This window comes from Capra hircus, chromosome 1 (genome assembly GCF_001704415.2).
Source record: "Capra hircus breed San Clemente chromosome 1, ASM170441v1, whole genome shotgun sequence".
Taxonomy (NCBI): domain Eukaryota; kingdom Metazoa; phylum Chordata; class Mammalia; order Artiodactyla; family Bovidae; genus Capra; species Capra hircus.
Genome location: NC_030808.1, coordinates 111,650,223 through 111,669,231, shown reverse-complemented (window position 1 = coordinate 111,669,231; position 19,009 = coordinate 111,650,223). Strand labels below are relative to the sequence as shown.

General features: G+C 39.3%; 1 protein-coding gene across 3 annotated transcripts in view; it reads right to left on the bottom strand.

Annotated features, from left to right (window-relative positions):
• PLCH1 (phospholipase C eta 1) overlaps positions 1-9,083 on the bottom strand; it is a 109,314-nt gene extending 100,231 nt beyond the window's left edge. For all 3 annotated transcript variants that reach the window (XM_018048620.1, XM_018048609.1, XM_018048614.1), the window contains exons 1-2: positions 8,931-9,083; positions 6,776-7,019 (exon numbers count right to left, since the gene is read on the bottom strand). In XM_018048620.1, the coding sequence (XP_017904109.1) occupies positions 6,776-7,019; positions 8,931-9,066 (380 nt within the window). In that variant the 5' untranslated portion in view covers positions 9,067-9,083. The remainder of the gene's footprint in view (positions 1-6,775; positions 7,020-8,930) is intronic.

The window sequence follows — 19,009 nt, the reverse complement described above, 5'->3', positions numbered from 1 at the left end:
GTATTTTCACCCTTTGATGCTAAACTTCTTTACCAAAGCACCTTAAAGACTTCTCCAGGGAAGAAGCAAGGACAAACAAACCCTAAGCATGAATATTCTGCAGAAACAAACCCTTTTGGATGAGCCAGTGTCTGCAAGGCCTTCAGTGTCAACACACGAGCTGGCCTGGACTGTTGGTTTAAGGGATCTAGGGTTGCTAAGACAGAAACAGAAGTAGACTCAGACAAGTAATATACACTAGTTCTGACTTCATTCTGAACTGGCCCTATGACAGTGGGCCCTATGACTTATATTACCTCTTGGGGTTTCCATTTCTTCATCTATAATGTCAGCGAGCACAACTAGATGACCTTGAAGCCCCTTCCAACTCTAAGATTCTATGAAAGAAACACCATTCTCTCAGTAACAGTACACATGGTATAAGATAAGATATAACTGCTGGTAAAAGTATTCTGATACCCCAAAGTTGTTCTTCATAATTAACACATGAGCACCCAAGAAAGCCCTGAATTAATGACTCATAGCCAATACACAATAAACTTAAGAAATAGCAATTTCACAAAGAAAAACTAGGAGAGTAAAACCTGAATGAAAAGTTCTGGCCTAGTATTTTTTAATCAAAAAACTTAAGGAGAATGTAAAGCATTGAACAGTACTATTTAGTTCAGGGGTAGATAAACAGGCCCCTGAAGAGGGCCTCATAGTATATATTTTAGGTTTTGTAGGCTATTTGGTCTCAGCTGCAAATACCCAACTGTGCTACCACAGGCAATACATAAATGAATTGGCATGGTTATGTTTCAATAAAATTTAAGGATGCTGAAGTCTGAATTTCATAAAACTTCATGTGTCAAAAAATTATATCATTCTTTTGATTTTTTTCAACCACAGAAAACCCATTCTTAGCTCAGGAGGCCATGTAATAGGAAGGGAGGGCCAGATTTGCCCAACAAGCAAAACTCCAAATTTATAGGGAAGGTGTAAGGCTTCAATTGACAACATCCATAAAGGACTGCCTGGAGTCTTCTAGAGGTAATAATTTCCCTAGTGGCATCAAGAGGTAAGGTGGAGGAATCACAGAGAAGAATGATCTGATGGAGGAATATGGTGAGGCTTAGTACCTAAGCATCATCATCTTTGTATGTTGTGGACACTGCGTTTTTAGATGTCAATCTATCTGAACAGAAAAAGCAAAAAGTCTGCCAATCCTTATTCCTCTCTAGCAATAACAGCAGCAGCTACTATTTATAAAATGCTTCCTATGAGCCAGAGAGCATTCAACACACTTTGTGTATAACCAACTCATTTGATGGTCACACAGTGAGACAGGTTAGGCACCATCATTATCATCATCAACGTGTTCAAGACTCTGAAGCAAAAGAGTTTAAGTAACTCCCCTAGTTACACAGTACATGGCAGCCTTGGAGCTGGAGCCCAGACAGGGCAGCACCAGTCTCAGTCATTAATCACAACACTGTGTTGCTTCTGATAGACACAGGTACCACATCTACCTCCATTCAACATGGCCATACTGCAGAAATCACCTGAATTTCACTTTACACTGGATGGATTTTATTCATGCAATCATTTAAGACTCATTATTCTCATTATTCATTCACAGTTGAAATTTTTAGGTCTAATTGAAATGTAATAATAATGAACATCTCAGCTCTGTTCTCCCCAGTTAATGTAATTAAATGTACATCTAATCAGGGATGTCATTCTTATAGTAAGACATTATCTAAACCCCTATCAAATTCTGACAAATCTCTATGAGAATGGTTCCCTGACTCAACACAAATTTCCCTATTTTTGACACCAGCTTCCTCTTCATTATTCATTAATTTCCTGTTTCTTTTTCTTTCCTCACTGATATAAACAGCAACTATTCTATATTTCTAATAAAATGATTCCTCTGTGTGATTCTAGGGCACGCTCACTTTCCAGACGCATATTTTCAAAATATGCAATTCTTCAGCTGTCAATGAACTCAAATATGAAAACTTTCTACTGCTAGTAAACATGAACAAACAAATCAGGTTCAAAAACCTACTCATCTAAAGTAGTATAAATTTAAACTAGAGTATTATAACTTTAGAATATTAAATATAATCCTCAAGATATCCACAAAGAAGACAGCTATAGAATTTACATAAGAAGAAATTTACATAAAAAGAAAAATAAGAAATTAAGGAATTTATTTTGCAACAACAACAAAAAAAACCCACATAAAAAGAGGATGGTCTCTTAATAGTCAAGAAATAAGAGACCAAAACAAGATATAAGGCATAAAGAAAACAAATAGCACAATAACATATTAATCCTTATCAATAATTATTTCCATGTAAATCATTTAAACTCCCCAAAAGACAGATGGACAGGATAGATTAAAATTCCTGACTGAACTATAACGGAAACTCACTTGCATTCCAAAGACACAATCAGGTTGAAAATGAAAGGATGAGAAAAGATACTCAATGCAAATCATAACCAAAAGAGAGCAGGGGTGGCTATACTAACATCAAACAATGGACTTTAAATCAAAACAGGCTGTAAGAGACAGTCGTTATGTATTAATAGAAGTCTCAATACAACAAGAAGATATAACAATTATAGACATGCATGTATCTAATGACAGACCATCAAAATACATAAAGCAAAAACTAAGAAAATTGAAGAGAGAAAGTTTTACAATAATACTTGGAGACTGCACTTACAATAATGGATAGAACAACCAGACAGAACTAAGGAAATGAATTTAAACAACACAATAAATCAACTAGATCTAACAGACATGCATAGACACTCTACCCAACAGTAACAGCATATGCATTCTTCTCAAGGGCATATGGGACATTTTCAGGATAGATTACATTTTAGGCCACCAATGAAGTCTCAATAGATTTAAAATGATAGCAGAAAGAAGAAAATAAGAAAGACAAGAACAGATATGAAGTGAAAAAACAACTGAGAAAAAAAATCAGTGAATAAAACATTAATAAAAATCAACAAACCTTTAGTTAGGCAGAGAGAAAAGAAAAGACTCAGGGTCAAAAAGATTAATAAAAATCAACAAACCTTTAGTTAGAAAAAAATAAGACTCAGAGTACTAAAATCAGAAATGAAAGTGGGGACATTACTACTAATTCTACAGAAACATAACGGACTATAAGATACCACTATAAACAATTGTACACCAAAAAATTGGATAACCTAGATGAAATGGACAAATTCCTAGAAATATTAAAAATACCAAGACTAAATCACAAAGAAATAGAAAAATCTGAATAAATCTGTAACTAGTAAGGAGATGGAATCAGTAGTCAAAAATCTCTCAACAAAGAAAGTCTCTAGACTTGATGGTTTCTCTGGTTAATTCTACCACATATTTAAAGAACAACAAACACCAAATTGTCAAATTTTTCCCAAAAAATTAAAGTGGAGGAAACACTTTCTACCTCATTCTATGAGGACAGCATTACCCTGATACCAAAGGTAGAGAAACACACTACAAGAAAACTACAGACCATTATCTCTTATTTACACTGGTGGAAAAACCCTCAACAAAATACAGTTGACCCTTGAACACCATGGGTGTGAACTATGTGGGTTCACTTATATGTGGATTTTTTTTTTTTCCAATAAATAAGTACTACAGTACTACATGCACTGCAACTGGTTGAATCCACGGATACAGAACCTCAGTACAGAGGGCCAACTATAAAGTTATACTCAGATTTTCAGCTGCTCAAGAGGTCTGCACCCCAACTCCTACACTGTGCAAGGGTCAGCTATACTAGCAATACAATTCGGCAGCATATTAATAGGATTATACACCATGACCAAGTGGGATTTATTCCTGAATACAAGAATTATTCAACACACAAGAATTGATCAATGTAATACACTGCATCAACTTAATGAAGAGAAAAACCACAATCATCTCAGTTGATGCAGAAAAAGCATTTGACAAAATTCAACACCCTTTCACCTTTTCACCCTAGGAATAGAAGAAAACTACCCAAACATAATAAAAGTCACATATGAAAAAAACACAGCAAATATTACACGCAATAGTTAGAGACTGAAAGCTTTTCCTGTGAGATTAGGAATAAGACAAGAATGCCTGCCTTCACCACTTCTGCTCAACAAAGTACTGGAAGTTCTAGCCAGAGCAACTAGGCAAGAAAAAGAAATAAAAGGCATCCAAATCAGAAGGGAAGAAGTAAAATTAAGTGTTTACAGATGATACAATCTTACATGTAGAAAACCTTAAAGACTTGCAGAAGAGTAAAGCAATACCTCCCTTTTTACTAATTCGTTTTGCCTTGAACTGGGCTTCCCTGGTGGCTCAGATGGTAAAGCGTGTTCTTGCAATGCGGGAGACCTAGGTTCAATTCCTGGGTTGGGAAGATCCCCTGGAGAAGGAAATGGCAATCCACTCCAGCACTCTTGTCTGGAAAATCCCATGGACGGAGAAGCCTGATAGGCTACAGTCCATGCGATCACAAAGAGTTGGACACGACTAAGCGACTTCACTTTCACTTTTGCTTTGAAAAAGTTACTTTCCATAAAAATGTTTATATGTAATAGTTTATCATAATTTTTAATGAGCTCTTTTTTTAATTCTCAGATTTAATTTCTAATATGAGAAATATCAGTAGATGGAGCCCACATAAAAACTCTTTGGAGTCTTCAGGTTCTAAAAATACAAAAAGGGTCCTGAGATCAAAGTCCAATTATGTTAATTTCTCTTGTCAGAGTTGGTTTAGAAATGGGCCCACAATAGCATTTCTGGCCAATGATGAGAGGTAGTCTTCTGTGAAACTCCTGGGAAGTTGTTCTCTACTTCTAAAAAAAAAAGAGGGGCAGGTTTATGAGAAGAAACGTTGCTCCCTCTGGGTAGGGTTTCTCTGCATGGAGCTGTTGCAGTTCTCTTTGACCAACGGGTAGCCAGTTAATGGACCAAGCCAAAATGCTCAGAATGGCAGAACCTAGATCTCTTCTAATGACATTACTGAGCCACTGAATTAACTCTACCTCAGGTCTCTTGTTCATGAGAAAATGAATATTATTCTTTATTGTCTGAGGCACTGTTAGTATGGTTCTGTGGCTTGCACAAGAAAGCACTCATTATTTGGTTTTTTGTCAAATGTAAAGGAGTTAAGAACCAAACTAACAACAAAAAAGCATACAAAGTTCGTTGTTATATGTTTTGCTCACTTATGAATCCCAGTTGGATTTACCTGCATGCTGCGAATATTGATGAAAACATCATGGCTCACCAGCTTAGACTTTGCACTGTCAACATCCTTTCATGGGTTGACTATTTCCACCCTGCTTCAACACAGTACCCTGGGTGAAGATTATAGCTCTAGCAGCACAAATTTACCACTACTCTGGAAAAAAATTAGGGTGGACATTCCAGTGACAGCAGGAAAGTAGTACTAATTCCTACAGGGGGAGGGAGAAACATGTATTTTAAGACCATGCAAAATGTGAAGAAGGGAGCCAAAGCAGTCAATGAGTCTAACACCCTCACTTTACAGATAAGGAAACTGAGGCCAGAAAGGCCATGCATGTCTCGTGTCCAGGGGATCCCAGCAGAAGAGGTGCCGGCAGACTCAGCACACTAATCATTTATCCTGTCAGTGCTGCAGGACCAAAGATTGGGTTTAATCAAGAATGAGAATCAGAATCGAAACAAGAAACTCCAGTTTCTTGGACAATTTAGACAGGGTTCAGTTCAGTTCAGTCGCTCAGCCGTGTCCAACTCTTTGCGACCGCATGAATCGCAGCACACCAGGCCTCCCTGTCCATCACCATCTCCTGGAGTTCACTCAGACTCCCGTCCATCGAGCCAGTGATGCCATCCAGCCATCTCATCCTCTGTCGTCCCCTTCTCCTCCTGCCCTCAACCCCTCCCAGCATCAAAGTCTTTTCCAATGAGTCAACTCTTCGCATGAGGTGGCCAAAGTACTGGAGTTTCAGCTTTAGCATCATTCCTTAGACAGGGTAAATATAAGTAAAAAAAAAAACTTCCCCTTAAGGATCAATCAGTTCAGATTCCAAACTCTAAATTAAGAAGAGAGAAAAAGGAGGAAAGAACTTAACAGCTGGTATATAATTGGAACTCAAAAAAGTGTTTTGTAAGACGTATGTGCTCGGTTGCTCAGTCGTGACCGACTCTTTATGACCTCATGCACTGTAGTCACCAGGCTTCTCTATCCATGGAGTTTTCCAGGCAAGAATACTGGAGTGGGTGGCCATTTCCTTCTCCAAGGGATCTACCTGACCCAGGGATCAAACCTGCGTCTCTTGTGTCTCCTGCCTTGGCAGGCGGAATTTTTACCACTGCACCGCTTAGGAAGTTTGTGATGAAATTTATGAATTTGGAAAAGAAAAAAAGGTGTTTGTTAAACTAGACTGACTCTATGACAAAGTGGGATTTCCTCTAACTCAAATGAACATTTTGCTTCATCTCTCTTAGGAAACTTTACGCTGCATTTGGAGACCTAGCAGATTATGAAGCTAAATCTAGTCTCCTCCAAAGAAGTTTGCTCTGGAGTTCACGTAAGCTTAAATTTCTACATGTTCTACACATTCGTTTACTTGGAGTGGGGGTGAGGAGGGGGCAGAAATGTACTAAGGGTAAAGAAGAAAGACAACAAGGAAAGTGGGTTTAAGCCTCAAAATTATGGGGAAAAGTATAGTCTAATCCACATACAGACACACAGACACATACAGAGTGCAGAATTCGTTTTAGGGAGGATATTGGTCGTGGGTCCTCTGCCTTTTGGCAAGAGAATCTTCATCACTGATGCCAGCCATGAGGTACTTGAGGCCTGTGATCCAGGTGCGGGCCTCCTCGGGGTTGGAGGTGATGAGGTCCAGGGACTCCATGTGGTTGCCATGGTAGATGGTGAAGCAGCAGCTGGGATCAAAGTTCCCCTCAGCCTGTCTGTGGAATATCTCAGACTGCCGACCCTCGGTGACTTTGTAAATGGAGTCAATAAGTACTGTGAGGAAAGTGAGGAAAGTGCAGTTACCTGGCCGGTGAAGATATGTGTGCAGATTAAGAAAAGTAAAATCATCTTAAGATTTAAAAATAAAATTAATTGTCTGTGAATTGTCTAGACAAGTGAAAAGTCCAAATGTGCAGTACAAGCTTTATCATTTCCTGCTAGTAACCTTCTCCATGTACTACTTAACCCTCCTGGGCACTCAGACAATACCCTCCCAGCAGGCAAGAAGACTGGTAGAAAAGGGGGATATGAATATATCAAATGTAAAGTTTATACATTTATGCAAGGAAAACATACAAAGACCTAGAGCCGACTCTGATGTTTTACATTATGCATATGACAGCAGTTAAAATTGAAGGGAAAAAACATTTGCTGACAACCAAATAGCATAGATAAATGTGATTTGGATTGCAGCTGTAAGGGTGAAGGCAGAGTGGGGCTTGAGAGGTGGAGGGGAATACAAGATGGCCGATCAGGGAAAAGAGGCATAAAGATACAGAAACATTAGCCCCACTCCAGAGATGCTGGACTGAAAAGCTCAGGAAGGAGAGTAATGGGAGCCAAAGCTGGAAAGGCAGGTAGAGGCTAGATTACGAGGAGCTGGAGTGACAGTGCAGAGATTAGCATTATTTAGGTGGTGGAGCAACCCTGCAGGTTCGGGTCAGAGGAACACTTGCAGAGAGGATGACTTTGGATTAAACACTACGTTCTGTTTGTTCACTTGCCTGTTTGGGGGCATGAATCAGAAAGCTGTAATCTTACTGATTGCCCATATACACCATCCATGCCTCTGCTCTGCCTTAATGGCAAGTCCCAATTTTTCTTTCTTTCCACTCTTAGGGAAATGAGCCTCTGACCATTGCAAGGCAAGTTCCAGTGGAGCTAAGCCACTGGGGTGGCCCCACTCCGGTCTCCTGTAATGGCTTTAGGTGTGGGAACATAACCCACTTATAACCAAGGAGACATGCATTCTACTTGAGGGAAGGGTGTGGAATGGGGCTCTTCCCTCTTGAAAAGGAAGCACTGGAAGAGAAGGTCCCTTTTCTGCATCTTCTTGAAGCCTGTCAGTCGTGAAGCCATGTTGCTGCTGCCTCAATTACAATGTCAGTGCAGAAGGGAGAGAGCCAAGAGTGCTCAGAGAGACAGAACTAGACGTTCAACGTCCCAAAGCTGGCGTCAGCAAGTCTCACTTGTTAAGTGAGAATAAATTTGTATATCACGTAAGCCTAATTTAGTGGAGGTCATCTGTGACATGAAGAGGAAAGCATCTTCACTGGTCAGGGCAGAAGAAACTAGCAAATGGAGCTTGGTTAGGAGATTTTGCATAGGCCTCCAGAAAAAGAGAGACCCTGGATGAAGGAGGAGGTCCATGTGAAAACAGGAGGAAGGAGCAGATGAGAGAGATGCTCCAGGGGACTCAACATGGACTTGAAACTGAGTGTAGGGTTGGGAGAGAGGCTTTATGGAGGAGGCAGATCAAAGCTATTTTATTTGATATCATTAAAACAATTTTGTCAATCCATTCGTCAGTTAACTGTGCACAGAATATGTCAAAACAGTTTAATCCTATTGGATTTATGACTTCCTTTACTTTTTTATAGGAATATAAAAGGCCTCAAGCTATAAAACCTCATATCCCAACTAAATACAACATGTCTTCAATGTAGGATAAATATTACCTTCAACAGTACTAGTGGACAAAAAAACTTTTTATGGATTTAAATTTCCTGATGAATTAACAAAAGCAAAACTGGTCATCACTTATTCTGTCTCTGCACATTCTCTAACCACTGGCCCCTGAAAACTTGCAAAAATATGAAAGTTTTACCAACTTCCCGAGCCCATCCAATAGAAGCCATGTGTTACTGGGTCAAGTCAAGTCAAGAATTCAAAAGCTAGCATTACTTTTTGCCTTCTCACTCTTCCTAGAGGGTCTCCATCGGAGGCGGGTCCGGTGTTCATCCAGGTAAAAGAGCCGCACGAGCCCCTTGGTCCCACGCTTCAGCTTGATCATCTGTGTCCCAGACTGCATTACGCTCATGCATCTTTCAACTGCAAACGAGATTGGAGCACAGTCAATTCTCATGCAGTGCACGTGCATCCTGCTGTTCAGAGACACTGTGAATGAAGCCTCTGAGTCACATCCCCAAGCCTCCAAGAGCCAGGAGACAAATTGAGAAGAGGTAACCTGAAAACAGAGTTGTTAAAGAATTGGTTTATCAGGCTTAAGCCAGAAAAAAGCCTCACTGATGGAAATAAAATTCTACTTCTAGATAAACAACGCATGACCATTGAACAGTGTATCTTTTTTTCTAACTGGTAACATGCTTTTTGGTATAAAACCAATAATAAATAATTTGACACTTGAATATACGTTCATAAAGCAAGTTTCAGACTTTATGTTAAATCTCGTGAGCTTTTATCCAGCCAACTATAAAATCACCTTATGTTAATGCTTCCAAATGCAATTAACAAAAACATGAGTGGCAAAATGTTTCAACAATCATTGAAGTTGCATATGGGTTCATATTATAATTTTGTATATGCTTGAAAACAGCTCAGTAAACATTTTAAAATGTGGTCAGAAAAAAAATCAAGTTTGCACAAATATAAAATATTTGTTAAGGAATTTGGCTGCCAGTATTTTCTAAGTAGAGAAATAACTTGTTGATTGAACTCAGGTAAAATCCAACTCACCTATTATCCAAGTTAATACTTTCATTTAAACTCTCTGCTTTGAGATGAAATTTGATGGCAATGAGCATCTTTTGCTGATGTCCGTTTCCTTTTCTTCGTTAATAGTACCCACACTTCCTTTGGAAATACTTATTTTCCCATCTTCTGTGCCTATGGCGACCTGTGAACCATCCCAAGCAAGAAATGGGCACCTGGCTTAAGTGGAGAGCAAATCTGGCTCCCTTCCAAGAAAGAGAAATCCTGAGTAGAGCACTGAATGAAAACGGAACTGAGTCACTTCAAAGGCCAAAACTTCAGAGAAGCACCCGGTTGGACACTCAAGATGTTACAATTGTCACAGTTACCCTTCCTAAAGCTGGCAAATTATTCCGTTTTTCCCCTTGATTCTCCAAGTTATACAGTACTCTTCCAAATGCCCTTTTCTCATTGCATCAGCCAGAAACTGCTTGTTTCACTAACACACCAGCACAGATGTAACCATGAGAGAACCAGAAACAACTAGCTCTGAGCACCTACCTTATCAAGCAGCATGCTGTTAGAAGAAACGTGGTAAACAAAACTCCAATGTTAGACTTCAGCTTCTTTGGCTAACTTGTCATTATATTAAACAGGAAAGAATTTGATCCCAGAGCTTAACACAGTATGCACAGAGTTCTCAAAGTAACTTTAACATAACCAACTTTGACCATTTCCTCCATGAAGAGCCTTTTCTTCCCCCAAATAAATCAAGAAAAAAACTGTGCAAAATTAAATATATTTCTAGGACTTGATATTGTAAGAAAGGTGAAGTACAGGTTGCTCTTACTCCTTTGATCTGACATATCAAATATGCAAGTAATAAAATACTGCTTAAGAAAAAAGCATGTAAATTTAAAATGTTTACTTTGAAGCACAGAACAAAATTTGAGATTTGATTTCACACACATTAGTAAATTTCCCCACCACTTAGCACCATTCATTTAGGTAATAAATGTCACGGATTTAAATTATTGACAGTCACCCTGACCATCTCATACCAACAGTCAGAGGGAGGACAGAAAACAGTCAGTTTATCAAGATAAAATCATCAAGTCTAACCAAGCAAGTCAAAACACCCAGAAAAATCTGTTAGAATTTCTTTGACCTCTGACATCAGGTCACATCAATAAATATTCACAGATTCACTCCCTGCTCCAGGCACAGGGTTATATAATGAGGTAAAGCAGAGAACAAGGAGACTTTGACTTAAAGAGCTAAATTTTAAAAGAATGAAACCTCTAAAAAGATAACTTACAAATAATAGTTTAGAACTGTGGTTAAGAACACAATTTGAATCCAGACAGCCTGGGACAGAATTCCAAATCTTCCACTTGCTTGTATGAGCTCAGGTTCTTTATTTTATCCCTCAAAGCCTCCATGCCCCTCCATGACTTGCAGCCTTGTCATGGCAGAGGGGCGAAGGTAACTCAATGAAGCCATGAGCCATGCTGTGCAGGGCCATCCAAGACGGAAGCGTCATAGTGGAGAGTTCTGACAAACTGTGGTCCACTGGAAGAGTTAATGGCAACCCTCCGGCATTCTTGCCACAGAGAACCCCATGGACAGTATGAAAAGACAAAAAGACACGATGATAGAAGATGGGTCCTCCAGGGCAGAAGGTGTCCAGTATGCTAATGGGAAACAGCAGAGGGCAATTACTAATAGCTCCAGAAAGAATGAAGAGGCTGGGCCAAAGCAGGAATGACTCTCAGTTACGGGTGTGTCTGGTGGTGAAAGTAAAGTCCAATGTTGTAAAGAACAATATCGCATAGGAACCTAGAATGTTAGGTCCATGAATCAAGGTAAATAGGATGTGGTCAAGCAGGAGATAACAAGAGTGAACATCAACATCTTGGGAATCAGTAAACTAAAATGGACAGGAATGGGCAAATCTAGTTAACATGTGATTATATTTACTATTCTTAAAAGAAATGGAGTAGACTTCATAGTCAAAAAGAGAGTCTGAAATGCAGTACTTGGGTGCAATCTCAAAAATGAGAGAATGATCTGTTTGTTTCCAAGGCAAACCATTCAACATCACAGTAATCCAAGTCTATGCCCCAACCACTAGTGCTGAAGAAGCTGAAATTGACCATTTCTATGAAGACCAACAACACCTTCTAGAATGTCCCCCCGCCAAAAATGTCCTTTTCAGCATAGGAGATTGGAATGCAAAAGTAGGAAGTCAAAGAGATATCGGGAATAACACGTAAGTTCAGCCTTGGAGTACAAAATGAAGCAGGGAAAAGGCTAACAGGGTTTTGTCAAGAGTGTTTGTCATAGCAAACACCCTCTTCCAACAACGCAAGAGACAACTCTACACATGGCCATCACCAGATGGTCAGTACTGAAATCAGATTGATAATATTCTTTGTAGGCAACGATAGAGAAGCTCTATACAATAAGTAAAAACAAGACCTGGAGCTAACTGTGGCTCAAATCACAAGCTCCTCTTTACAATTCAGACTTAAATTGAAGTAGGGAAAAGCACTAGACCATTCAGGTATAACCTAAATCAAATCCTTATGATTATATAGTAGAGATGGTGAATAGATTCAAGGGATGAGATCTGGTAGACAGAGTGCCTGAAGAACTACGGATGAAGGTTTAGAACTTTGTACAGGAGGTGGTGACCAAAACCATCCTCAAGAAAAAGAAATGCAACAAGGCAAAGTGGTTGTCTGAGGAGGCCTTACAAATAGCTGAGAAGAGAAGAGAAGTGAAAGGCAAGGGGGAAAGGGAAAGATATATCCAACTTAAAGCAGAGTTCCAGAGAATAGCAACAAGAGATAAGAAGGCCTTCTTACATGAACAACGCAAAGAAATAGAGGAAAATAATAGAATGGGAAAGACCTAGAGATCTCTTCAAGAAAATTAGAGATACCAAGGGAACATTTCAATGCAAGGATGGGCACAATAAAGGACAGAAACAATAAGGACCCTAAGAAGCAGAAGATATTAAGAAGAGGTGGCAAGAATACAGAGAACTGTACAAGAAAGGTCTTGATGACCTGGATAACCACAGTGGTGTGGTAACTCACCTACAAGCTGGACATCCTGGAGTGTGAAGTCAAGTGGACCTTAGGAAGCATTACTATGAACAAAGCCAGTGGAGGTGATGGAATTCCAGCTGAGCTATTTCAAATCTTAAAAGATGATGCTGTGAAAGTGCTGCACTCAGTATGCCAGCAAATTTGGAAAACACATCAGTGGCCCCAGGACTGGAAAGAGTCAGTTTTCATTCCAATCCCAAAGAAGGGCAATGCCAAAGAATGTTCCAACTACTGTACAATGATGTTTATTTCACATGCTAGTGAGGTTATACTCAAAATCCTTCAACCTAAGCTTCAGCAGTACATGAAACAAGAAGTTCTGGATGTGTTAGCTGAGCTTCAAAGAAGCTGAGGAACCAGAGATCAAATTGCCAACATCCACTGGATCACAGAAAAAGCAAGAGAATTCTCAAAAAACATCTACTTCTGCTTCATCAACTATGCTAAAGCCTTTGTGTGGATCACAACAAACTGTGGAAAATTCTGAAAGGGATAAGAATACCAGACCACCTTACCTGTCTCCTGAGAAACCTGTATGCAGATCCAGAAGCAATAGTTAGAACCAGACACCAAACAACTGATTGGTTCCAAATTGGGAAGGGAGTATGTTAAGGCTGTGTCATCAACCTGCTTATTTAAATTGTATGCAGAGTACATCATGCGAAATGCTGGGCTGGATGAATCACAAGCTAGAATGAAGATTGCCAGGACAAATATCAACAACCTCAGATATGCAGATGACACCACCCTAATGGCACAAAGTGAAGAGGAACTAAAGAGCCTCTTGTTGAAGGTAAAAGAGGAGAGTGAAAAAGCTGGCTTAAAACTCAACTTCCAAAAAACTAAGATCATGGCATCCAATCCCATCACTTCATGGCAAATAGATGGGGAAAAGGTGGACGCAGTGACAGATTTTATTTTCTTGGGCTCCAAAAATCACTGCAGATGGTAACTGCAGCCATGAAATTAAAAGACACTTGCTTTTTGGAAGGAAAGCTACGACAAACCTAGACAGCATATTAAAAAGCGAAGACATCCCTTTGAGGGAAAAGATCTGTCTAGTCAAAGCTACGGTTTTTCCAACAGTCATGTTCAGATGCGAGAGCTGGACCACAAAGAAGGCTGAGCACTGAAGAACTGATGCTTTCAATTTTTTTGTGGTGCTAGGGAAGACTCTTGAGAGTCCCTTGGACTGCAAGGAGATCAAACCAGTCAATCCTAAAGGAAATCAACCCTGAATATCATTGGAAGGGCTCATACTGAAGCTCCAATACTTTGGCCACCTGATGTGAAGAACCGACTCATTGGGAAAAAAATGGATGACCAGAAAGATTGAAGGCAGAAGAAGCGAGCAGCAGAAGATGAGATGGTTAGATAGCATCACAGATTCAGTGAACATGAACTTGAGCAAACTCTGGGAGACAGTGCAAGACAGAAAAGCCTGGCAGGGGCTGCAGTTCATGGGGTCACAAAAGAGTTGGACATGACTTGTTCAGCAATTGAACAAGACCATGTCTCCAGGTTTTTTGTCTATAAAATGGAAATAATGTTACTTACCCCTTGAAATGTTGTTGAAGGCTGAATGAGTTAATTCATGAAAAATACCGAAAGCAGTGCCTAGCACAAAATAAACACTATAAATGGTAACTATTATCACAGTTTTACTATTGATATTTCAAAAAATAAATGCCATGACAAAAATACACGGGAGTCCATAGCAAAAAGAGAATACAGTGTGTAGGGGTAGGGAGAATGCGGTAATAAAACAGTGTCAGTGGAGCCTTGAGGACAGGAAAGAGCATGGGTGTAATCAGAGGATAGGGAAGGATGGTTCGCTGTCTTTGGTGCAGTGTCCTAAAAGGCAGTTATAACAGGATATTTGATTTTGGGGGTCAGATAAGACTAGATGTATAGAGGTAGGAATGCCTGACCTAAGATTTAAATACAATGGCAATAACAGATTCACTAGATATTTCTAAGCAAAGGAGAGGGGGCAAAAAAGATATAATTCAGGAAGATGTCTGCTTGGGAAAGGAGAATAAAGTGAACTGTTTATGCCAGAACAGAAAGTTGATTTAACTGTATCACCAAAGACCTAACGCAAGGACTGTGGACCTGTAGGAAGGACTGTCAATATATCAGACACAGTGCCCTCTGCCCTGTTCACTCTGCCTCTTCTATCCCTGGACTTTTCACAGTCCCATTTCTTTTCCCTGAAATAAAACCATTATGGATAGAATATTCTCAACTTTTTAACAGGAAAAGCACAGTGACATAAAAGTTTAATCAGTTGGTTGAGCTAACACCATGTGCCACTTAGCAAGCATCATCCAAAGAAACCTGAACATTTTAGAAAATGAGACCCAACCCCTTAGAGAGGGAGTGTGTTTGAATAGTATATTAAATATTCACTAGCTTCATGTTTATCGCACTAGCTCAGTCATGGGCTGAAACCCTAGCATTATCCAGTGCCGTGAACTAGTATATATGATCCAAACGTTCTTGGAAGAGCTAGGGTCTGAGACAACGTGATGCTTAAATTGTTTATGTAGCTGCTTTATGCTTTCCCTGTGATGTTCTCTAGCACACAAAAAATCATATGGTTAGAGTCAACTTGAAAAAAACAAGTCTAGTGAACTTGCATTTAGATGAAGTTTAAGCTGATGTGGCAACTCTGACCAGAAATAGAATTCTTACAGAGGGCAGGGTCCAAAGCCACAAAGAACTGAGGCAGGCTCATCATGGCACAGTACTTTCTTTTCTTTCTGGCTACTTTCCAGGCATCAGAGCCACGTGATAGGCAAATCCACGAATGAGTGCTCTGATTCCTGAAACTGTTTTTTAACCAGATTGAAAGTCATCTAAACCTATTGCTCCATTCTTCAAACCTTATAGTAGATGTTCCTTTGGAGTTGTACAGCTAACCAGAGAAGGAGCACCCTCAATCTTTGGGACTCATCCCACTGGGTAATAATCACCCATCTTAGATAATGGATGATTATTAGATAATAATTAGATAAGCCATTAATTAACCCTAATAATTATTAGATAACTCATCTTATAACAACAATAACAAAATATTATTCCAGTGTTATCTAAACTTAAGTATTAGTCACGCAGTCATGTCTGACTATTTGCAACCCCATGGGCTGTATTTATTTTTTTGTTGTTGTTGTTCTCTTTTATTTTTATTTTTTATTTTTTGCTGGTGGATTTTTTTTTTAATTTTAAAATCTTTAATTCTTACTTGTGTTCCCAAACATGAACCCCCCTCCCACCTCCCTCCCCATAACATCTCTGTGGGTCATCCCCATGCACCAGCCCCAAGCATGCTGTATCCTGCGTCAGACATAGACTGGCGATTCAATTATTACATGATAGTATACATGTTAGAATGCCATTCTCCCAAATCATCCCACCCTCTCCCTCTCCCTCTGAGTCCAAAAGTCCGTTATACACATCTGTGTCTTTTTTCCTGTCTTGCATACAGGGTCGTCATTGCCATCTTTCTAAATTCCATATATATGTGTTAGTATACTGTATTGGTGTTTTTCTTTCTGGCTTACTTCACTCTGTATAATCGGCTCCAGTTTCATCCATCTCACCAGAACTGATTCAAATGAATTCTTTTTAACAGCTGAGTAATACTCCATTGTGTATATGTACCACAGCTTTCTTATCCATTCATCTGCTGATGGACATCTAGGTTGTTTCCATGTCCTGGCTATTATAAACAGTGCTGCGATGAACATTGGGGTACATGTGTCTCTTTCAATTCTGGTTTCCTCGCTGTGTATGCCCAGCAGTGGGATTGCTGGGTCATAAGGTAGTTCTATTTGCAATTTTTTAAGGAATCTCCACACTGTTCTCCATAGTGGCTGTACTAGTTTGCATTCCCACCAACAGTGTAGGAGGGTTCCCTTTTCTCCACACCCTCTCCAGCATTTATTGCTTGCAGATTTTTGGATCGCAGCCATTCTGACTGGTGTAAAGTGGTACCTCATTGTGGTTTTGATTTGCATTTCTCTAATGATGAGTGATGTTGAGCATCTTTTCATGTGTTTGTTAGCCATCCGTATGTCTTCTTTGGAGAAATGTCTATTTAGTTCTTTGGCCCATTTTTTGATTGGGTCGTTTATTTTTCTGGAATTGAGCTGCATAAGTTGCTTATATATTTTTGAGATTAGTTGTTTGTCAGTTGCTTCATTTGCTATTATTTTCTCCCATTCCAAAGGCTGTCTTTTCACTTTGCTTATATTTTCCTTTGTTGTGCAGAAGCTTTTAATTTTAATTAGATCCCCCCATGGGCTGTATTTAGCCTTCCAGGTTCCCCTGTCTGTGGAATTCTGCAGGCAAGAGTATTAGAGTGGGTCGTCATGCCCTTCAGGGGATCTTCCTGACCCAGGAATCAAACTCAGGTCTCCTACATTGCAGGCAGATTCTTTACCATCTGAGCCACCAGGGAAGCCGTAAATTACTTAAGGGTCAGCATAATTTCTTTATATTCTGCATTCAGTTGAGATAGGTAACAGTGGTTACTGCCTGCTATAAAAGTCATTCGCCAGCCATGCTGGGTCAGTAGATTCCATAAAACAGGGTGAGAAACAAGGGAATAAAGGCAAAATCCCAGGGGCGGGTAAACAATGGAAGAGGGTCAGAGGCATAGGATAATAGAACCTCATCACACGTTTCCAGTGCGGAAAGTATCTGGGGAAAGTGCAAATAAAGCTGACAGATTCAGGCAGCTACCAACAGTCTCTTTGATTTCACATTCTCCCTGTGGTAGCCTTAATATTTTTAGAAAAGAAGTTTAGTTGGATACAATGCCGCAATGTTCAAGAACATTAAGGGAGAAATGCCCTTTAACCCATTACATAACACACATACCGTTTTTGTCTGTCATGTTCCGGACCTCAATATGAGCACAAATTTGTTATATTGGTTGCAATCATGATATTTAAGCCATTTGGCACGCTGCTCTTTTTTTCATTTGTATTATAAACAGCTTTCCATGTTTCTACAGAGTCTTAATAATTATCATTTTAATCACTGCCTAACAGAATAGTATAAATATTTAAAGAGTAGAACAGATGAGTTGAGGACTGCATTTCTAACTTTATTACATAATTAGAGTTTTAAAGCTCTCTGAGTCTCATCTGGAAAATAAAAGGCGTAGCAAAGTGGTCTATAAGGTCCTTTAGAATTCAACTCTTTAGAGGGATTAAATCAATCATTTCTGCCACAGTCAGTTTAAAATATTAAGTAAATTTCTTTAGGGGTTATCAGTTCACTAAGTCCCTCAAGCAGAAAATGCTGTTAAAAAATACACTTCTGATTTAAAGAATCATAAGAGAGTCATTTGAGGGGAGATTCCCAACCTTTCCACTTAGTCTACACGGCATCCAAATGGGTTTAAATCTTTAAGCCAAGGTCAAATCAGAGAAAATCTTATTGTGTTAGGAATGCCATACATGCCACCCGATGGTGACTTTTTAATAGCTTTGAGGTATAATTTATATACATTAAAATTATAAGTGAAAAAGGCAAAGTATAAACAAGCATAAATAATTTATAGTGTGCTACTTCTTGTGTAATAAAAAAGTATATGAATTTTTAAATATATAAATATTGTTCATCATCACAAAAAGAAATACAGGAAGGATAACCCAGAAAACAGGGAAGCTGGTTACCTATAAGGGTGGAACAGAATTGAGTGGTGAGGGTAAAGAAAGGTGTGACACCTCTTGTAGGATCCTACATGTTCAAACTTCATAAGAATGCGAGGAGTGCAAAACAAAACAAACACAAAATGTAAACAAAAGCATATACACAGAGACACAGGTATTTGTGTACGTATTTGTATGTCTGTGTGTGCGGGGAGCTGCATGTATTTCCTAGCTCTGTGCTCTGAAAGGCCAAGAAGCAAAATCCCCTCCAACAGTACTGAGCACACCTGGAGTCCTGCTCATTCTCTGCTCTAAAGGTCACCTTGAGACAGTCTCTCACACAGTCTCATGGCCATGTCTGTGTTGAGGACACACAAAAATATCACTTGCTCTCTTTTGTAAACACATCTATTCTGGGACACTGATCAACAAACTGCATTAGCAGGCCGACAACAACAACAAAAAAGTATCAGATCCTCTACAATAGAATCTTTTCAGCCAAAAACTACACAAAAAATGTGAATTGATTTCTTGCCAGCTTCCACAGATC